Source organism: Balaenoptera physalus (assembly GCF_965194825.1).
Source record: "Balaenoptera physalus genome assembly, chromosome: 3".
Classification (NCBI taxonomy): Eukaryota; Metazoa; Chordata; class Mammalia; order Artiodactyla; family Balaenopteridae; genus Balaenoptera; species Balaenoptera physalus.
The window spans coordinates 149,121,072-149,143,166 of record NC_138890.1 but is presented as its reverse complement, the minus strand read 5'-3'; the positions used below and the strand labels follow the sequence as shown (position 1 = coordinate 149,143,166).

Here is a 22,095-nt window from a genome sequence, read left to right as displayed (position 1 = left end):
TTGTATGTCACTGTGGTCGTTGAACCACGTGATTGAATTACCCCATCTAAACATGAACTCATTTTGAGTGATATCTAATAAATAAACGAATAAGATCCCCAGTATCACAAAGCTGTCAGAAGGGGGAGGCAGGATTTGAATCCAGGGTTCTCTGAGTTCAAAGCCTCTGTGTTTTGGGCCTAGTACCATCCAAGTCCCTCTTGGAGGGATAGTTCTTTATGATAGCTGTCTCTTTAGCAGCAAAGCACCTGCCGTGCACTGAAACATTAGTGACCATGTCTGCCAGGGAAGATGACAGCTACAACTCTTGTTTAAAAGGTTTTAACACCTGGTGCAACTCTCTCCTGCTGTGTTTACCAGATCAAATGATGACAAAGGAGGCCAGCGTTGCAGTCACATAGACACGTGTTCAGCGTTCTTGCAGTTTCCTACCGTGATGGATTAAGCTAATAGCCATCTCTTTAACTTTTACAGTTAAAGAAATGTAAGCCTATTTTCAGGGGGAAAAGTTGCATATTTGGATAAGAAAACGTGGTAATCTTAGAGCAGAAATACCAAACCTAGTGCTTTTTTAGGGCAACATAGGGTCTTGCCCTCTGGCTTGAGTTCCGAGATGGAGATGGGGCGGGCCTCCCTTGAGGCAGCTGGTTAGATGACCACCTGCGACCAGCTTTCCTCCCTGCACACAGGGCATGACTTACTAAAACCCGGACTTCCGAGGAAAACGTTGCTCAACCAGTAACTCCCGGAAATTGCACCAGGCACCTCCGCAGTGGTTGAGGGCCGGGGCCCTCGTGTGGCATCCAGAAACACTGCAGGTACGCTGGACATGTCATGAGCCCAGTTTCCCTTGCTTTGTCTCTGTGTGATTGTGGGCTGGTTTCTCAGCATTACCAACCCCACCTTTCCTAATCTGACAAATGGGAGTAATGGTACCTGCCCGACTGTTCCCAGGTGCACAGGGCTTCAGAGTAAGGAGGGGGTGGGCTGGGAAAGTGGTCAGGCCTTAGCTAGACCGTCGTTACATCTGGCTGGACATTTTAGTGCTGCTGTTTCAAGAAGCCCTGTTTTCCAGCTCTGCTCTACATTTTCCTAGCAAGTTCCCCCAGCCTCCAGGTGAGTCCGGGCGTCACTCAGGGCAGAGGTTCAGCAACGCACCTGCTTCTCCTGCTCCTCTCGGTGGTACGCGGTGATGAGGTTAAAAGGCACGGTGTACAGGGTGCTGGACATCACGCCAAACAAGGTGCATATGACCAGGGTGGAGTAGACATTCGGGAAGAGCCCGATGACGCCCGTCCCCAGGCCAAACAGCAAATACCCCATGAAGTAAAGACCCTTTAATCCGATGTAGGGAACCAAAGCTTTCTGAAAGTCTGTGTGTGGGGAGAAGAGAGGGAGAAATTACAGCTGGCAGTGCCTCACATCATCTCATAATTTCAGACAACCTTTCCTTTTGAAGATTCACTTTTTTTAGCCTTCCTTTAATACTGAGTCAGGAACAGAAGAACCTCCTTATCTGTGCTTGAAAACAGCTGGCTTTTGGAATAAGTTTTGAATCCTTTGTGTAAAGAAGAACTGGAGATTGCCTTGCTGGGTTGATTTTCTTTTCTGCAGAGAAGGACCAGGCACTGTGTACTGGGCAGCTGAATAGCAACGGGATGCAAAAGAGGCGATTGAAAAGCCCGCCTTGGTTATGGGACCCTGGGGCTTCAAGCCATGGAAGAAAAGCGGGGATCTTTCCGATTCACAGAGATCTAGCCTAACAAGACCAAAATGATAATCCAGGTCTCTATTAGCCCCACAGCCCAAAGTCAGGTTGGAGGAAATTAACACAACCAGATTGCACAGAATGATCCAACTCATTCAGTTTCTTTGCCCCACCTGAATGCCATCTGCACAACCTGAGAAGGAAGTAAAGAACGTACATCACCTGTAGATGCTCTCCCTGCCTTGCCAGCCCTTCCCAGGCTGGTCAGGGGGTCCTGCTGCACCGGGCAAGTCCCCCTCGCTGGCGCCTTCACTCTCTATGGGCAAGTTCCACAACTTCTCAAACCCTCAGTTTCCTCATCAGAAAATGGAACTAATAAAACCCTTCTTGGTGGTTGTTATCAGGATCAAACGAAGTAAAACGTCTAGGAAATCACCCAGCCCAGTGCCAAGCACACAGAAGACATCCAGTTAATGGTGGCTATCATTACTTCAATAAATACAGAGTTTGCTGAATATGGTTGACTCTTAACTGGGGTCCCCTCCCAGCAGGTAAACTTGGCTTGCTCATAAAGAACTCATGGTAGAGCTCATTTTTTTAAAATTGGAAATTCAGCTTAAAACATTTTACTATGTTTTCCACCACAGTAGGGAAAGTCCCTAAAAAAAAACCTTTATCTTCCTTTTTTAATCAGTTATTTTTCTTTTTTTTTACTTTTTATTTTATGTTGGAGTATAGTTGATTAACAATGTTGTGATAGTTTCAGGTGTACAGCATAGTGATTCAGTTATACATACACATGTATCTATTCTTTTTCAAATTCTTTTCCCATTTAGGTTGTTACATAATACATGTCGATCCCAAGCTCCCTAACTATCCCTCCGCCCTCCCCCTTCCCCCCCTGGTAACCGTAAGTTCTTTCTCTAAGTCTGTGTCTGTTTCTGTTTTGTAAATAAGTTCATTTGTATCATTTTTTTTTAGATTCCACATATAAGTGATATCATACGATATTTCTGTTTGTCTGACTTACTTCACTCAGTATGACAATCTCTAGGTCCACCCATGTTGCTGCAAATGGCTTTTAATCTGTACTTTCCTTATCTTTCCTCTGCCCCATTCTTCTGGAACACGTGGACCCAGGGGATACACAAATGATACTAGAAATGTGCCTATTCAAGAGTGAAATTTTCCATATCTATTCAAATAATGATTGGATTTACATTGCATAGACAAGAAACCTAATATTTATTACATTTGTATCAATTATGGAAATCTGAAAATGTTAAATGGGCAACATTGCTTCCTCTATTAAATTCATGCCATGCTTGGAGGGCTGTTGTCAAGGTTGAGAATAAAACCATCATAAATTTAGGTCAGTTTCTGTTTGCTTAATGATTACATTTATGCGGAAAATGTAATCTGAGTTGTCTCAGTACCTAAAAGATACCATCAGTATTCATTAGGGAAATGCTCTCACTAAGTGTATAGGCCAGCCAGGAAGAAGGCAAAAGAGGATAAAGAGATATTTGGAAACATAACTAACTTCACTACGAAGACGGAAAGTCTGGCAAAGAATGCTTTATTCATAAAGAGAAAGCAGTAAGTTTAAGGGCCAAGTTGACTTGTCCTCTGCTGGGTCTGACACCAACGCATACTGTGCCTCTCCTTAGGACTGTAGGGAAATGATTGATTTAAGCCCCAGCTATGGAGAGTAGGGTATGATATGAACAATTGGCTGTATTTCAGTACTCAGCGTGGCTCTTCTCATTGATCTAAGTGTGCCTGTTGTGCAAAGGAGCTTAAAAACAAGTCCCTTGTCACCATTCCCCATGCCCCGCCCAGCAGCCAGATGACCCTGCTAAGCTCTGTCTGGATAGAAATTCTGGGTCTGCGCCTGATGTTGTGTGATGAGTCCAGAATACAGGGTTATCGCGTGTGCTCTGGACTTGAGGGGAATGATTGATTCTGCCCACAGTGGGTTGGAGTGCAGAGGGAAAGACTTGAAAGATTGCACAGAGAGGGACCTATTGGAGTTGGGTCTGGGTGGGGAGGTAGAAGCAGCAGCTCGGGTGGAAGAAACCAGAAGCAAATACACAGAGGTGAGAACGTCTGTGCAGTGGGTCATTGGAGGAGTTCCTGCGTGGGAGTGACAAAGGTCCAAGTGTGAGCCCAGCCAAACTGTGAATCCCGGAGTGCCAAGATCAGGACTTTTACTCTATCTTATGGTCACGAGAGCCCCTGAAGGTCCTTGGGCAGGGCTGGCTGGTATTTTATAAAGGAAATTTTAGTTCTAATTCACAGTGATAGGGATCCCATAGATGTATACATTAATATAACTTTGGAAAACTATTCAAATAGTAGGGATTCTTTATACACAGGGATTTTAACTGGAAAGGCCCTACAAAATAACATGCTTTTGAATTTTCAAATGCCATGAAATTCATACAGGAACTCAGACTAGACTAATGGAAGGGTCCCTAGAAGGGATTTTTTGAGGAAAACAAGTTAAACTTGACACAAAATTCAAATACTAATGACTTTTAGAAAAATGTTTTCCTCTTACAAGAATGAGAATAGTAGTAAATATTCCCCCCACCTCTTGAAAGCACAAAGGGATTGAGATGGATAATTTATTAAATCCTTTCAGTCTAACACTCCCTGATTCTAGGTAGTTGAAATCGTCCTCCTGGAGTTTTCTTTTCTTTTCTTTCCTTTTAGTATATGTGCTGCCAAAGCAAGCACCTTGGAGTTTTCTTAATTCGTACACTCTAAGGGGAAAAAAATGGGTTTGCTGAGGAAATGTAAGCTTTAAGCCACCACTATTTGATTACCATAAATTTGAAAGTAATGAATTTTATGGTTTTATGATTATTGGGCTCATGAATATGCTTATATTAGGTCCCCTTTTCCCAATTGTGCTATACTTTGAAGAGATTTTTCTTGATCTCGAAGCAGGTTTCCCACTGTGCTATGGCTGGGCAAAGGGCTAAATGCCAGACTAGGGGTCATTATATATATTCAGCCTCCGTCCCCACAAGAGGCACAGTTCAGTGACAGAATGATGGCCCTGAGAATGGTAACAGGGATTGTCCCCTACCGCCTCCCCCCCAGCCTGGGCCATACCCTTGCTGTCCCCTGGGCCTGTCCAAAGCCTGGAGCTCTGCCCTGGGGACCAGCTATTCTCCCCACAATGCTGGAGAAGCTCTCAAATTTCCACTCCAAATGGGGGACCTGCATACATTTTATAGGCCAGAGTTTTTACTTAATTCAATGTGTAGAGCACTTGGAGATTTCCATACAAATTAGCAAGCACAAAACGAGCCTGTGTGATGCCCTAGAGTTGGAGTACATCTGTTTGGACTTATTTAAAACCAGCCCCAGAAATCCCTTTGTTTACAGTGTCCTCACAGGTAATCTTAGCCAAGGGGGGTTAATAGACTCCAGACCCCATGGAAAGCTGGTGTCTGAGAAGGAAAGCTGTTGTTCTCAATCTGGAAGAGTGGTCCTGTAACATACCACCCCACCCATCTGAGCTTAAGTTATTTTATATGTTCATTTTGTCACCTAGCTTATTAACCAACCCTCTTACTTTCTGTCAAGACTGATAAGCACATCTATGAAACGCTACCAGTGATCTTATTCCAGCAGAACACAGACCTACCGTTAATCAATAATCTTGGCTGTGACTAGCCCTCATCCATCCAATACTCCACCATATTGTTTACAAGATTTCCTTTTACTTTCCAAAGCATTTTGATCAGGATCCCACTGATTGCAAGTACAAAGTAATCACTGAGGAAAATGATACCCAGAATTCACTAGGGAAAAGGCTACTTGATGTGGTCCTTTCTAAGGAAATAGTTTTTCCTGACCTCCATATATTAATCAAGAATCGGCATTTTAGAGAGCAAAAGAATACATATAGAAATACAGAGGTATAAAATCCAAGATTCTGCTAGCCCTTAGAAGACACCCTTAGGAGGAGGAGACTCACAAGAATAAAGTGAGGAAAACACAGAGTTGATGCACAAACCCCAACATCCAACCTCGACCCCTCTTTGGTAGATGAGGAACTCTGTGGAGTTGTGTGCGCCGTAGGGATCCCCGTGGTACACGATCTGCAAGAGAGATTTGGGGCCACTGAGTTACCAGTGCAGGGTGGTAAGGAGCCCTTCTCACATGTTCTGCTTCTTCACCCCTTCCTGCAGCACAGACCTCATTCTCCCATGAGCACATCACCCTTTCATCCTTTCAAACCTCCATTCAAGGACCCTCAGGAGGTCTTAATGCATAAAGTCTAAACAACATCCCCCTGGATTTTTAACACCCCTCCTTCCGCCTAACAGCTGGCTCCACCCGCCTTAGGCAACCCGGCCACCCATATTCTGGTACAACCAACAGGCTTCTGACTCATCTCTACACATGCCATTCCTATCCCTGCCTAGAATGTTTTCTCCTTCACCCCTCCCTCTCCAACTCCTTCTCACCTTTCAAGATCCAAATCACACCGCACCTCCTTTATTAAGCCTGCTGTGACCGCTACAGTTCACCTTGATTTTTCTTCCTTATTTGTTGTATTTGATCAAGTGCTGGTCCCATCGCATAGTGTCCTCTAGCTGTGTAGGGTATAGTAACTTCCCTCTGGAACCTGTCTGTAAGCCAGCTCCTTGAAGGTACTCTTTCCTGCACTCTTACTGTGCCCATCTTAGAGGCTGGCTCAGAAGCTCCACAGGTGCTGATGGAGGGATTGGTGTGTGAGATAATGAGTGTGTGCACAGACACGTGCTTTACCTGGCCCATGAAGTCTGTGAAGAAGAGCATGTTGGACAGGAAGGCGGTCCATCCAATGAGGTGGCTGATGCAAAGGCAGCGGTAGTGGGGAGGCATGCTCATCAGCGCCCTCAGCAGTGACTTCATGGTCATTGTCCTCCGAGTCTGGAATAAAACACCAAACAGGTGTGACGTTCAGTGTAGACACACAGCCAGCTGTGGGAGCAAAGCATACAGCCATGTTACATATCTGTCAGTAGACTATCACAAGAGGTTGCACTTCCTGGGCATGGTGCCAAGGTTTCCATGGAGTGTTCTCGTAGGAGGTGTTCTGTTAAGTACATGCAGATACTTAGCAGTTTCAGGTCAAGAACAGGGCTTTGGGGACATAAGGGTGAAGGGACTGGAAACAGAGCTTGCTTTGAGCCAAGATGTAAGACACATCTAGCTTCCTATCTTTGAACAACAGAACCACTGCTGAGGATGAAGCTCATAGATCTAAGCCAGCCCCTAGATGGTTATAATTCTTAGATTTCTTGACTCTTTTTTTTTTTTTTTTTTGGCTACGTTGGGTCTTTGTTGCTGTGCGTGGGCTTTCTCTAGTTGCGGCGAGCAGGGGCTACTCTTTGTTGAGGTGCGTGGGCTTCTCATTGCGGCAGCTTCTCTTGTTGCGGAGCACGGGCTCTAGGCACGCGGGCTTCAGTAGTTGTGGCTCATGGGCTCTAGAGTGCAGGCTCAGTAGTTGTGGCGCGCGGGCTTAGTTGCTCTGTGGCATGTGGGATCTTCCCAGACCAGGGATCGAACCCATGTCCCCTGCATTGGCAGGTGGATTCTTAACCACTGCACCACCAGGGAAGCCTCTTTCTTGACTCTTAAAACCTAGCAGTCTGAATTCCAACATGGACTCTATGATCTCCATCCTCATGATTCTGTTCTGTTACATGGCAAAAGGATTTTGCAGATATAACTAAGGATACTAATCAGTTGGCTTTGAGTTAATTAATAGGGAGATTACCTGGGTGACTCTAATCAAGTCATATCAGCCCTTTAAAAAACATAGAGTTTTCTCTATGTTTCTCCCAGTTGGCTGGGAGCAGAAGGGGAAGCCAGAAAGTCTCAAAGCTCAAGAATTGCTGGCTTTGAAGGTGGAGGGGGCCACATGGAAAGGACTTGGGTGTGGCCTCTAGGAAATGAGAGTGATCCCTGGCCATCGTCAGTTAACAAGAACACAAGGACATCTACAACCACAGGAAGCTGGATTCTACCTGCATGAGCTCGAAGCTGACTCTTCCCCATTGGAGCCTCCAGATGAGAAGGCAGCTTCACCAACACCTTGATTTCAGCCTTTTGAGACCCTGAGCAGAGAATGCAGCTGAGCCCACCCAGACTTCTGACCTACAGAACTGTGAGATAATAAATGGGTATGGTTTTAAGCTGCTAAATTTGTGGTAGTTTGTTATGTAGCAATAGAAAACTACCACATAGAGCCAATCAGCTCCCTGCTCTGGGCCAGGTACCTCCTCCTAATTTATTTCTCTGGATCCTGCCATCAGCCAACAGGTGTAAACAAGCCCTATGTCAAGTCAGAAGTGAGAACATTGTAGAACACACACACACACACACAATGACTACATATGCCCACAATTCTTTAATCCAGACTTAAATTATGTTAAAACCAGAGGCTATAATTTATTGGTATCAGTAGCCTTGAGAGAATGAAAAATTTTGAACTATTGACACAACTGTTTCAAAATACAAAAAAAGGAAAGAGCCTTTAATAGCTTGTCATATGAGAGAAGAAAGAAACCTCAGGAATATTAAGCAATCACCTGCCCTGAAGACACTGAGACAATAAACATTAACCATGATGGGGTAATGGGTCTTTCTTGTCAGATTTTTATTTATTCTGAGTCTTGACATAATGATATTGGGTCCTGGCTAGTTTATTTATAAGACAGTCTCCTGAGATTGTCTCTTTTAACTATAATAGCAAATTGTTTTATAGCTCTTAACCTTATATGATAATGCTTTTTATTCTTTGATGCAGAAAAGTATATTTACTCATTGTAGGTTTGTTGTACAAGTTGATTTTTTTAATTCATCAGTTTTATAGTATTTATGACCATGCCTCAACTGATTTTTTTATACTTAATCAGTATTAAAAAGTATAGACATTACCTTGGAGTTAGGAAAAATAAATATTTTCTGCATGTAGAATATGGTATTTGTTAAAATAAATGGTGACCATAACAGAAATCCAATGAAGAACTATTACTTTTTTCCTTGACCACAGGAAGAAGCAATTAAAGGTATAGACTGAGAAACAACAGCCTGATTTTCATGCCTCAGACTAAGTGATTTATCTTCACTTTCCTTTCTTTCCAAAAATTCAAAATTTTAAAAAGTGAACCTGACCAGCAAGTATTCAGTCTCATTCCAAATATTAATTTATGCTTCTGCCTTGTACATAATTTTCAGCCTGCTTCCATTGTTAATCTAATTTTTTTTCTTCCAAAAATAAATATGAGCTTCAAAATTGTGCCTAGTCTTTCTGTAAAAGCTGTGAATGTAAATACTTAAAGTCCCTTTGGGTATTTTAACTCAGAATGAAAATTCAGCTGGCATCTTATTCACTGACGTGTCAGTTCCCTTTGTGAAGCCCTTGCAATGATTCTGAGCCGTTGGGAACTGTTTTACTGCATACGTTATGCACCTTTGTCAACTGGACATTGGGTGGTGATGGATTTATAAGTGAAAAAGGCACAGAGCCATCAGGGGGAGAGAGAACTGTACAAAAGTGCTCCCAGAAGGAGACTAAATATTGAAGGGAGCAACTGATGGCATGGAGGAACTAGAGATGGATTTTATGGTATCCAGTTTGAACAGTAAATGAAATAATTCAGGCCTCTTGCCATTAAAAAAAATCTCAGTTCTCAAATTGCACAGCCACCCTTGTTTTGGAAAGTAATGACTTTGACAAACAAGATGGCCAGGGCCTTGGCCCTGACACCCTGGAGACACCCATTGCTCAGCTGGAAGCTCCCAAGATGCACTTCTGGAATAGAGGAGTCAGATGCTTGGCTTTGAGCCTAAGATATGTTTCTCTTTTTTTTTTCTTATGTTGTTTTGCTTTTATTTTTTAAGTCACATAATAGAACCATTCAGAGCCTACAGTGTTGTGCGTGTGGCACATACTAATACAAGTTAATTACATTTAACGCATTTCTTTTCTTAATGGTGTGGAGGGTTTTATGCCTTTCAAAAGACTTCTACTCCCTTGATTTCATTTGATCATCACTACAGCCTCGGGGTAGAATAAGACAGCCTCTGCTGGGTGACTCTTTGAGGACAAGTCATAATCTATCAATAGGGCAAAGAGGCAGGCATAATCTATAATAGCTACTTACCTTTCGTAAACCCTGCCTTGTTTTGTTCCTTCAACCCTGACATTATTTTCTTTATTTTCAAAGTAATACTTGTCTATTATAGAAATGTTGAATATACTGAAGGGTTTAGAAAAGAAAATGAAAACCACCTGTTAGCCCATCACCCAGAGACAATAACTTCAATTAAACATTTTGGGTATATATCCTTTCTATTTTTTCTCTGTATCTGCGTAGCTTTTCCCACAATGGAGATCATTTTGTATATGTATGTGTGTTTTATCTGATATATCATGTCTTAAATAAATCTTCAAAAACACACAGATCTTTTAATGATCGAATGGGTTCCACTGTATGGCTCTTCCATGATTCCCGTGCTGCCTTGCAGAATTGCACAGCAAGGGGGCTCCATCCTAACTGAGATCAGCAGGGAGTGAGTGTTCTCCCCCAGGTAGCCTGGAGCCGCAAAGGTTTAAGCAGGTCTCCGGAAACCTATATTCTCATATTTTCTCTATTTACTGTGTGATCAAGATAAAATGAAGGCTTCATCCCAATAACCTCTTAGTTCCTCCAGTTCCCTACCCAGGGATGCTGTTATTTGGAATACAAATTTATAATCCTAATCTAAGAAGTGAAGATACTTCTTGTGTCCTGAGGATGATTCAAGGCTTCTCTTATGGCCTTACATTTTTCAACTGGCTTCATCTTCCCTGGTTTGATGGTCTGAAAAGAGTAAGAGACAGGAGGACTAGAAGAAAATGCACACATTTTTCTACTAGGTGCAAAGTTTTAATTCCAAGGGATAATAGCTATTGGGGATTTGAGGATTCACAAGACTTTTCGCATCAAATAAGCAAACAAAACAAAGACAAAGAATAATTTTTAAAAATCTGAACAAAAGGCAAGAACAAGAATATTTTTCCTAAGTTAATAAAAAAGAATTTGCATCTTTACCTGTTCAGCAGGATTTTTGTTTTTTTCTCCCTGCAACGCCAGCTCTGGGTTTACATAACCATTTTTAACTTTCTCAATAGACCCATACTCATACATTCTGTCTGATGACAATGCAAGGTCCTGAGGGCCTTCCTGTGGGGGAATGTCCTTGGCAGCATCTCTAAGTGGGGCTTCAGGGATACTGCACAGATGGATAATAAAACACAAAGTGAGCACCAACGAGGAGAAGAAGAACATGACCTGGAATTCTGTGCCCAGCAGTCTTCCCAGTTCCAGGTGGGCCCAGTCGATGGCACCCAAAAGGTAACCCAGGGCACCTCCCAAACCTGCAAAGCAAGAAAGAGCTGTATTAGCATTATTTAGAAGCATCTTCTCTTTCCATTTCCTTCAGTGGGAAAGCTCCCTGAGGACAGCGTAGGCAGCCTGGTTATGATGGGAGAAGCTAAGACACCTTGGCCAGGAAGCATGGGTTCAAGGCCTGGCTCTAGCATGCACTTGCTGTGACCTTGGACTTCCTCACTTGTCATATGGGGATGATAATAAAAAAGCAACCTACTGGTAGGGTCACGACTGGAAAATGGACTAGTGCCAGACACACAGTAAGCGCTTAGTAAATGTTACCACCATCTGAAGTCCTACAGCTTTCTAAACTGCACTCTCAACATTGCTTAAGAACTAAAATTCCTGGCCCTAAAGGGCTCCAAAGAAAACCAGTTTCTGACTGCAATAAAATATAATTATATATTGTTGTTGATCTATTAATAAGCTTCTTAGGGTGACACAAGTTTGCAGAGACCTAACAGCCTTAGAATCTGTCTTCTTTCATCTATGAAAAGCTAAAGGTGTGGGTGGAGGGATAAATTAGGAGTTTGGGATTAACAGATACACACTACTGTATATAAAATATATAACAAAGACCTACTGTACAGCACAGGGAACTATATTCAATATCTTGCAATAACTTATAATGAAAAAGAACCTGAAAAAGTATATATACATATACATATATGTATAACTGAATCACTTTGCTGTGCACCTGAAACATTGTAAATCAGTAAAATAAAATAAAAAACAAAAAAAAGCTAAAGGTACTTGTTCCCAGTTGACAGCCACAGAAAAAATAAAAACAAAAGCTTAAACATGAATTTTTAAAAATCTTATCCCCTCACAGGACCTGGACCTGAAGTCTTCCTGGTGCTTTCTTTACCCACTTACACTTAAAGACAGTGTGACCTGAGGGAGGAAGGACTTCTCAAAATCGATCCTGCCCTTATGGTCTGATATTTGAAATTCTACCATTAGTGATTCATTCTTTTGGGTTCCTGTTTTAAAAAGCAAGTGCTCCTGGTACGGACAAGACATTGCATGTCTCAGTGCCAAAATACTAAGTGCTCCTCAGATGGTCCTTCTGGCAGCAGGCACTAGTGACATCTGAGAACACCGGGCTGCAGCGGGGGTGTACCATGGGGTGGGAGGTTGTCCAGGGAAGTAAGCAGATGAATGCCAAACACACCTTCTACCTACATCACAAGCTTTCGTAGGGCTGATCCTCTGGCAAATACCTTTACATATCAACCTCCCATCATGCCTTACCAAAGACAAATATCTACCTAGTCAGATCAGCTTTCTGTTTGTTTGTTTTTATTTTTCTTGTGTGAGTGAAGGCTCCATTTTATTTCCCAGATAAAGACAGCATCCCCACAAATCAGAGAATCAACGAAGAAAACAGAGTTTAAGGAATTCTCTATCTCTAACCCTAAACATTTAAACTTACATAAACTCTGACCCCAGGAACACAGATCTGAACGCCAAATAATATGAATCCTAATTTATCCAGAATGGTGGAAGAATGGATGATTCTGGTGACTTCACATTCTATCTAGTTGCAATTTATCATAGAGGATATTTACAGACAAACAACTGTTTAATTCCAAAAAGACGGCATCATTATGATGCCCTGAGTGACAAAGCATTTTAAGGTGGAATTACGGGAAATGGTGGCCAATGGGGTCCAATGAAAAAACATGTTCTCTGCCAGCAAGGAATATGTGGCCTAGTTATGGGTGATGTGCATATATATAAACAGATCAATGGCACATACAGTGACCTGTTTGGACGGAGGGCGCCCTGGTAGGCTCCGAGAAGGGAAGGCCCTTGAGGTGGTCACACTGTTGCTGATTCAGAGGGCAGCTCTGGGACATACAGTGCGTCTGGATCGCCATTAGACAATGATGCTCTTTATTCAATCATGGAGATGCCGTGGATGTCAGAGGTCGTGTGCTGAGTCAAGCACTCAACCGAAAAGAATGTACTAAAAGCCCAGCACTATTTGAGGGTCTATCTAAACCAGGGTTTCTCAATCTCAGCACGACTGACATTTGGGGTTGGATAATTCTTTCTTGGAGGCTGTTCTGTGCATTGTAGGATATTTCGCAACATGTCTGGCCTCTCCCACTAGATGCCAGTACAACTTCTCCACTGGTTTTGACAACCACAAATGTCTCCTGACATTGCCTAATGTCCCTCACGGGGCTAAATGGGCCCCAGCTGAGAACCCCTGATCCTAATTAACCCTATGAAAAACTTACACATTCCGTTTTCAAAACTATCATTTGTAACTAGATCAATGGTTGTCATACTGCCATTAAGTTCTCCTATCATGTATGCCTCTTTCCTTCAAACTTATTGTTCCACTGAGCAGAGAAAATATAGAACAGAGGACCCCTGCCCATTTGAAAGAATTGATGTGTGAAATAAATCCTCCACTGTGCAACAGAATGGTGGCTTTATTTTATGAATACAAATATGTGGATATAAACATAATGGATTTATATTAAATATTGACTCGAACACTTGAGTCCTACAATTGAAGGGTTTCCTAGTCTAGTTTTGCGTCCACTAGTGTCGTGTATTTCAATAAATATTTATTGAGTACTAAATATATATAAAAAAACGCTACTAACTTCTGGAGATATAAACATAAATAAGCCACAGCACCCCAATCGCCTCCTCCCCAGAAGATAGTTATAAGCAGAAGAAGCAGATAAGTAAACAGCTGCTTTAAAAAAAACTGTAAAAAATGATGTGAGAACTGCGGGCTGGGTACTCAAACAGTAGAGAGGAGCTCTGAAGAGTTTATTTATTATTACAGAATTCCTCTTAATTAGCAGTGCAGCTCATAAGAGTTTAATATATCAAGGAATCTGAAGATTTTAGAGGTAGAAGGATGTGTGTAGCTCATCTAGTTGAATTAGATAAGAAAACCGCAGGCTACAGTGGGTAAGTGACAGGAGACCACGTAGAAGGAAGGGTTTGTAATTATGCTGATTTCAATGCCCACCTGTGTGTTTTCTAATCATGTGACCTTGGGCGCTTCTCTGAAAATGGAGGCGGTGATCCCTCCTAGTATGAGTGTTGTGAGGGTTAACATGATAATACGTGTAAAGCACCAGCACATATAGTGGCAGAACGAGGTCCCAAACCAAGGGCCCTGTTGACTTCCTACAGAAACCCTAATCCCAAAGCCTCACCCAGAAGCTGGAGAAGCTGACAGCTGCACGGAGGGTGACGATCTGCCTGGAGCTGGCCGAAAGGACTTCGTCATTCTAGGCCCAGTGACTAGAACTGGGGGCTCATTCTGAGGGCTGAGACCTGGGCTAACCCCTGACCTAGTGCGGCCTGTAGCAAGTACCGTGGAAAAAATATGTATCTCAAACCTGGAAAGAGTTAGAACTGTTTAAGAGCCTGATCTTTAAAAACATCGTTATAAAGCAGCACTTCTGAGACTTCAATGTGCACATGAATCACACAGATGTCTTGTTAAAATACAGGTTGTCTTAGTCCATTCGGGCTGCTATAACAAATACACCATAAACTTGGTGGCTTATAAACACCAGACATGTCTTTCTCACAGTTCTGGAGGCTGCGAAGTCCAAGATCAAGGTGCCAGCAGATTTGGTGTCTGCTGAGGACCCACTTCCTCATTGACAGCCATCTTCTCACTGTAATCTCACTTGGCAGACGTGGCAAGGGAACGTTCTTGGGCCACTTTTATGAGGGCACTAATTCTGTTCACGAGTCTTCCTGACCTAATCACCTTCTAAAGGCCCCATCTCCTGAGAGCATCACATTAGGCAGGAGGTTTTCAACATATGGATTCTGGGGGGCACAAACATTCAATCTATAGCACAGGTTCTGATTTTAAACATGCAGGTGTAGGCTGAGGCTCTGCATTCCTTTCATGCTCCCCAGTGATACCATGGCTGCTAGCCCAAATATCACTTTCTGAGTACTCAGGTGACAGAGCAGTTTCCAAGCAACCTGCTCCACCCTCATCTGATGTTCTTGGGAATGAGACTTTATTGTCATAGGATATTTGACCAACAAGCCACAATTGATAAAGCACAATGATGTGCAGTCCTGTAAAACTAAGGATAATTTGCAGATATTAATAGGGTTCTATGATTTGTAACCATGCTTTTGTAACCTGATAGAACTATTACAGAGGAGTTATAGTTATATTGCCTTGTAGAAGGTTAATCAGATTTGTATCTAACTTAGTATTTTTTTTCTTTTACTAAACACACACATATACATTTATCCTGCAAGAACTTGGGGAAACTGTTCTTTATGTCTTCCCTGTCAGTTCCCTCACTAAACAGTTAAGTAAAACATGCTACAAGTATCTGAAAGTATTTCCAATCCTCTCTTCTCTCAGGGAAGTGGGGAAAAATAAGCAAAATGATTTTGTTTGTCCCAAAGCTACTGTGAGACATAACTAAAAGTTAGAACGTGCCTTGAAGGAATAGTAGGCCATTGGGGATATTATTTTACTAGGCACCATATTAAAACTCTGTATGGAAACATTTAACTTTATCTATTCACACCTTCAGGTATGATGAGGGCCAGCAGAGGGCTGTAGGAACTTACTGAATGCTTTACTTTTTACTTCCTCTGCTTAAACTGAGAATTTTATCTTCAAAATAGTCTCCTAAACAAAGCCTAGTCGTCGCAGCCGTAACAGAGGTTAGCATCAACTCCCACGTCTACATCCAGGTTACATTTATCTCTGCTGCCAACACCAGCCTCCCTGGGGCTCCCGGAGTCAATCCCCAGGCTACTGGCCAAATCATAAGCTGGAGCATCCAAAGGGCACCTGCTGCCACGTTAGATAACCAGCCTTTACGAGGAAGGGCCCACAAGTGGTCCAGCCTTCTTTATAAAGAAGGCTCCTCCTTCACAGAGCCAGGCCGTGATGTCAAACTCACACCAGAGCCAACCCCATGAGAGTGAATGGCTCAGCAGACAGATATTGTATTTCATAACTAATGATACAGGTTGAACAATGGTTCCTCCTGGAAGAAGTCCAAGTGTACAGAAATATGTATTATTTTTTCTTTTGTTCACAACTATAATAGGTAAAATAGGAAACTGGGAGAGTTTCAGGACCAAGGAATCTAAAGAGAGTCTGTCTGAGTCAAACGTGGCACATACCACGTGCCTGGAACTGCTTCCCTGCTTCAGGTGTGTGACTGAACAACCTCCACGCTGATGGAGAAAGAGCTCAAGGTGAGAGAGCTAGCAGTGTGCTGCCAGCTTCCATACCTCAGCAAGGTGACAGACGAAAGACCTCCACATTCCCGGGAGGCTCATGAGAGAGTCGTTCTGATTCTTTCCTATGCGTTCAGAAAATAGCAATGAAAGTGTCAGACTAGGGGCTTCCCTGGTGGTGCAGTGGTTAAGAATCTGCCTGCCAATGCAGGGGACACGGGTTCGAGCCCTGGCCCGGGAAGATCCCACATGCCGTGGAGCAACTAAGCCTGTGTGCCACAACTACTGAGCCTGTGCTCTAGAGCCTGCGAGCCACAACTACTGAGCCCACGCGCCTAGAGCCCGTGCTCCGCAACAAGAGAAGCCACTGCCATGAGAAGCCTGCGCACCGCAACGAAGAGTAGCCCCCACTCACCACAACTAGAGAAAACCTGCGTGCAGCAACGAAGACCCAATGCAGCCAAAAAAATAAAATAAAATAAATAAATTTATTTAAAAAAATAATAATAAAATAAAGTGTCAGACTAGGTTCCTACCTACACCAAACACATACACACTAAATCCCAGAGAGCTAACATAAGTACCAGCTACTAGGTGTGTATGAGTGTGTGTGTGTGAAAGAGAGAAGGAGAGACCTTGACCCCATGTGTTTATCAATAGAAACTGATGGAGCACCACTCCCACCAAGAACTGTGCTGGGCACCGGAGATACAGCAATGAACAGCACAGACACGACCTGCGCTCCTGGAGGCTCAGTGTACCAGGAAAATCAATCAAAGAGAGAGAAGACACAAGCAGACCTGACACTCCTTTACATTTACAAGGCAACTCGTCTCTTAAGAGATGCGAGATAATATATTTAAAGTACTGACAATGGTTTCCGTCTGCCCACAACTACCCTGGTATTTCCCTGGGCCCTTCCTTCACAGTCAAGCTGAGCCAGGATGCCTCACTGCTTGGGGGACGGACATGAAAGTAGAAAGCAGAGAAACAAGAATGTTATCTCCTTGCTTCTGAGTTTCAAAAGCCCTTAGGCTCCAAAGGCATAGATGGTAGATTCAGTAGAAAATGTGACTTAAGAACAAGGCTTCCGCCAGGAAGCCGAGGCAGCACAGGTTCAGGAGTGAGAGCGAGTCCTTCCTTCATGGTGGTGGGTCTGAATGTGCACCACGGCGTCCACCACAGCCTAACCACTGAGCTGCTCACGTGGGCCTCTTGGAGGAGGTTCTGCGAGCAGCCCCTCCAGGACCCCAGGAAGCTTCTCACGCTGGAATCCATCCTACATCCTGCTCTCCCTCAGCTACCAGCTCTGCTAGGCCCAGTGGATTACTGTGTGATGTGGCCCCTTCTCCGAGAAACCTAGGCCTTGGTCACCGTGACCGTCTGGGGGCAAGAGTGCTGCACATGGCCATTTACCATCAAAACTGGGCAAGAGGGGGCCTTGCTCCTGCCCCATGTGGAGCAGCCCTCCCTCCTCCTGTGGACCAGAGTCAAGTGGCCCTGTCTGTGACACAGGCATGAGAAACAAAGGGGCATCCAGAGATCTTAGGTCAATGGCACCTTTTTGTGTCACCTGAAGGAAGCTTTGGGAAATAGAACTTCTGAACCCACAGAGCCCAGAGCAGCAGGGCTGGAGAGCATGAAGTCACCAGTGGTCCAGGAAATGACAAGAGGCAGAGCTGCCCAGCCCTGCCCTGGGGTCCTGGACCCATGTATTCCACCTACAGGCACACAGCACCTCATAGAGGGCTTTGACCTGAGGGCTAACTGGAGCCAGGAGGGGTGCCCACCCTCTGCTTGGTCCAGTGGGGTCGTAAGGTGTGGGACGTGACTGGCAGACCCAAGCCTGTGCTCCCATCACTGGGGATGACATATGATGTGGACTCCTGAGCAGGGTCAGCGCTCCGAGTTCCTGAGGGGGGCAACTGAGGTCTGGGAGCAGTACTGGCAACCACACCCAGGTACACGCTTCCCCTCTGGGGACAAGGGTCCAGTGAAAGTAACTTGCTCGCAGCTCTGCCCTTCACCCTGGTGTTCGGGCCATCCCTGAGTGGGCTGGAGTGCAGGCCCCATCTGCGGCCAGCCATGTCCCTCACACTGAGCTGACCGATGGAGAACCGGGCTGGGAATTCTTCCTTCCCCATCATCTGGTCCCAAGGGGATCCCCCTGCAGCCCCAGGTGTGAGCCGAGGGACAGGCCTTGGGAAGCAGTGGTGGATGACACAGGGTCAGGACAACCTGCTTGTTTGACCTGGAATGCTCCACGTCCATCCTTGAATGCATTGCTGCTGGACTAAACTGTCAACCGAAAGACAAACACACAACGCAAGAGCTGTGAGATCTGTAGGAGCCTTGTGATCCAGCCTGCTGAGCAAGCAGAAGAACAAAGAAATGCTAGGCTTCCTTGAAGGCTAGGCGGCTCCAAGAAGTCTGCAATCTGCCTTCACCCTCTAATCTCAAATCTTCCCGCTTCCCCTTTTCCCTTCGCACAAAAGAAGCCCAAATTCTACCCCGAATTAAGGTGGTTCTTTAGGAACCATCTTCTTGGTTTGCTGGTTTCTGAATAAAGTCACTATTTCTTCCCCATCAAAAATAAAATAAAATAAAAAAATTTTTAAAAATTAAAAAAAAACCAAGGCTTCCCAGGGTAGGCAGGGCATTCATGATGGGTGTGCATATATTGGCGAATCCCTACGGCAGTGAAGGCTGTGCTCCTTCCTCCTTGGGCTTAGTTGGGGTGGGAGGATGGGAGGTGGGGAGCAGAACCTCCTGCAGGTAGCTTGGGGGACCCAAGAGCAGAAGGGACCAGTACTTTATTTCCTGGGAAGACCCCAGGGGGACATTAAGACCTCAAGAAAGAAACGGCTATGCGGTGGATGGAGACAGATGAGCTTGTGTGTCAGGCTCTGTCCTAGGTGCTTGACATTTACGACTCATACAATCCTCAGAACAACCCTTTGAGGAAGGTACTACCACTGATTCTTATTATTAGTGGTAGTTACGTTCTAGAAAGTCTCCACAAGCCCTGAATTCATGAATAGTAAACTACTGCTCTGAGGGGAAATACAGCGTTAAGTTCCTGTGAGCCTCTAGTCTCATTTTCATCAACTGATCAACATACAACCTTGTTTTACGTGTGTTTCTGCTTAAAGATATCTTATTTAATATACGGTAGTTTCATTAACATGGAACCCATGGCTAACAGCACTATAACCCACACCTGAACAAAACTTATTAAACATATTTTCTCCATAAGACACATCACAACGTTCTTGCACTTATGAATCCGAGACAGTGCTTTCAGCACCACATTTAGGGCTGCTGTAAATAGTGAAATCACCAAAAAAAAATGCAAAGAAAAAATTGGCACTAAATATACCAGTAAAGGGACATCTGTTTACAGTGTGAGAATCAAAACAAGAAGTCAGAGTGTCACCTTGATCAACCACAGCCGGGAACAAGCACATGGGGCGACTCAAAATTTTTCTCCTCCACTCTGCAGATGCCTGCAATGATCTCAAACAAGCTGCAAGTATTGATTTTGACAGCACAAATAAATTTTAGTGAGCAGATGACTTCACATACACAGAATCCATGAATAACGAGGATCAACTGTATTTTTATCTCTATTTTAGAGACAAGGAAATCAGAGCACGGAGAGTTTGCAGCTCACAGAGCTCCCCTCATACGGGCAGGCGTGGGAAGAGCAGAATGGCATGGGGGTGGAGGGAGCCGAGAATCCCCGGGTTCTGAAGGGGCCCTGAAGACAAGGATGAGAGCGAATGCAACTGTGACCAGTTTAGCCTGACCACTGAGACACTGTGGGACCAGGGACAGCCCAGTAAATGCCAGTGTGAACACATGATGCTAAAACCCAGATCCTCCCTGCCCTGAAACCTTTCTACTCTAAGCTCTCAGAATTTAGATGCAACCCTTGGGGAAAGGGGTGGGAGACTATTCCAAAGGGACTGACACTAAGTTTTCTCCATCCTGTGCCAATGGGGCTTAACACAGATGCAATTAAATTAAGTTTGGGGTTTGGGATTCACACCCATTTCAGACATGAAGATTCACCCAACATTTTCCATTACTGAGCATCGGTTATGCTGTAGGCTAAGAAATTTGCAGCAAAGCAATGCCAGAATCATATACTTCTTAATCAAACACACGCACGCAGAGAACTGGGGGAGTGTTTGCCCCAGAGGGTAAGAACACTGAGACTGCACTTTGTGTTCCTGTGAAAGCTGCTGACATGTCTAATGCAATAATGGTTCCCATAAAAGCATTCACCTTATCTCAACATTTTCTAAAGGCAAGTTTCTTGATTTGAGTCTATGAATGACTACTGCTACCCTAATTCAGAGAAGGTTCTTGAAACTTCTCATTTTCTGATGTGACATGTAAAATCTGACTCCTGTTCTTGCTTAAAGATTAGAAATGGTCAAGTCATTAACTGGCCCGATTCTGGAGCCATTTGTGGCTTCCATGAGTTTTCTTTAAGTCTGCAGAACTAATATTTTAGTTCTGAGTTGCAACAGTTCATTTTACTGTAAGGTAAATTGTTGAGCACTTTGCAAAATGCTTTAACTCCTCCTAATGGTGACCAAACAGCATGGAGCACCTACGCTAGCGTGAAAAAGCTCAGGACTAAGTCACGAGCTGGATCAGGCAGCCCTGGTGGACACGGCAGGTCCTCTCGGCACCCCCGTCCCAGTCCCTTCTCCAGCAGCCGCTGCGGTGACCAGGTCTGAGCTAGCCTGGGCCCTCTTTGCTCAGGTACCTTGCCTGAGGGAGCCCACACTCAGGTGGGGCAGCACTCACACAAGGGAGGTTAAAACCCATGGGATCATCCTTGGCCGGCGGAGACTGGAGCCAGTGCATTCATCTCCCCCACTTGACCCTCCCAGCTGGAGAGTTCCGAGACGCACTTCGTAAGGCTCCTTGGAGGGTCCTGGTGAGATAGAGGCAGCCACTGAGAGCAAAGGCCAACTCTGTAATGCTTCCTGTATTGGCCTGTTCCACTCCCCCCATTCGCTCACTCTCAACCTCTGGAATCCTTTCCCCGATAAGCTATGTGCATACAGAGCTTCTCTGGGGCTCAGCTTTGAGGTGAATCCAAACAAAAGCATGACCCAGGTCTTTGGTTGGCTGGCTGGCTGGCTGGCTGTCTTCTGCCCCTAGTCTAGTCTACCGCTACTCAGCTCTGTGACCTTGGGTTAGTCACTTACCTCTTGGCAACACAGCTTCCTCATAGGTAAAATGAGGATGTTAAAATAGAATATTGGGGGCTTCCCTGGTGGCGCAGTGGTTGAGAATCTGCCTGCCAATGCAGGGGACACGGGTTCGAGCCCTGGTCTGGGAAGATCACACATGCCGCGGAGCAACTGGGCCCGTGAGCCACATTTACTGAGCCTGCGCGTCTGGAGCCTGTGCTCCGCAACAAGAGAGGCCACGATAGTGAGAGGCACGCGCACTGCGATGAAGAGTGGCCCCCGCTTGCCGCAACTAGAGAAAGCCCTCGCACAGAAACGAAGACCCAACGCAGCCATAAATAAATAAATAAATAAATATTAAAAAAAAAAAAAATAGAATATTGGTCTCATCAATATTTCTTCAGCATATTCCCAGAACTATTCTAAGCACTGGTGATACAGCAACAAACAGGAAAGACAATATTCCTGTCTTCAGAGAGCTTAAATGTTGGCTATAGAGGCAGACAATAAACAATAA

At 44.4% G+C, this 22,095-nt stretch overlaps 1 protein-coding gene across 3 annotated transcripts in view; it reads right to left on the bottom strand.

The window, feature by feature from the left end:
• SLC45A2 (solute carrier family 45 member 2) overlaps positions 1–22,095 on the bottom strand; it is a 32,521-nt gene that overhangs the window by 1,386 nt on the left and 9,040 nt on the right. Inside the window, exons 3-6 of one of the 3 annotated variants that reach the window (XM_082453802.1) lie at positions 10,816–11,141; positions 6,500–6,643; positions 5,742–5,826; positions 1,159–1,373 (exon numbers count right to left, since the gene is read on the bottom strand). In XM_082453802.1, coding sequence (XP_082309928.1) covers positions 1,159–1,373; positions 5,742–5,826; positions 6,500–6,643; positions 10,816–11,141 — 770 coding nt within the window. Of the gene's footprint in view, positions 1–1,158; positions 1,374–5,702; positions 5,827–6,499; positions 6,644–10,815; positions 11,142–22,095 lie in introns of all 3 variants that reach the window. The other 2 variants (XM_082453803.1, XM_082453801.1) reach the window with 2 other exon arrangements.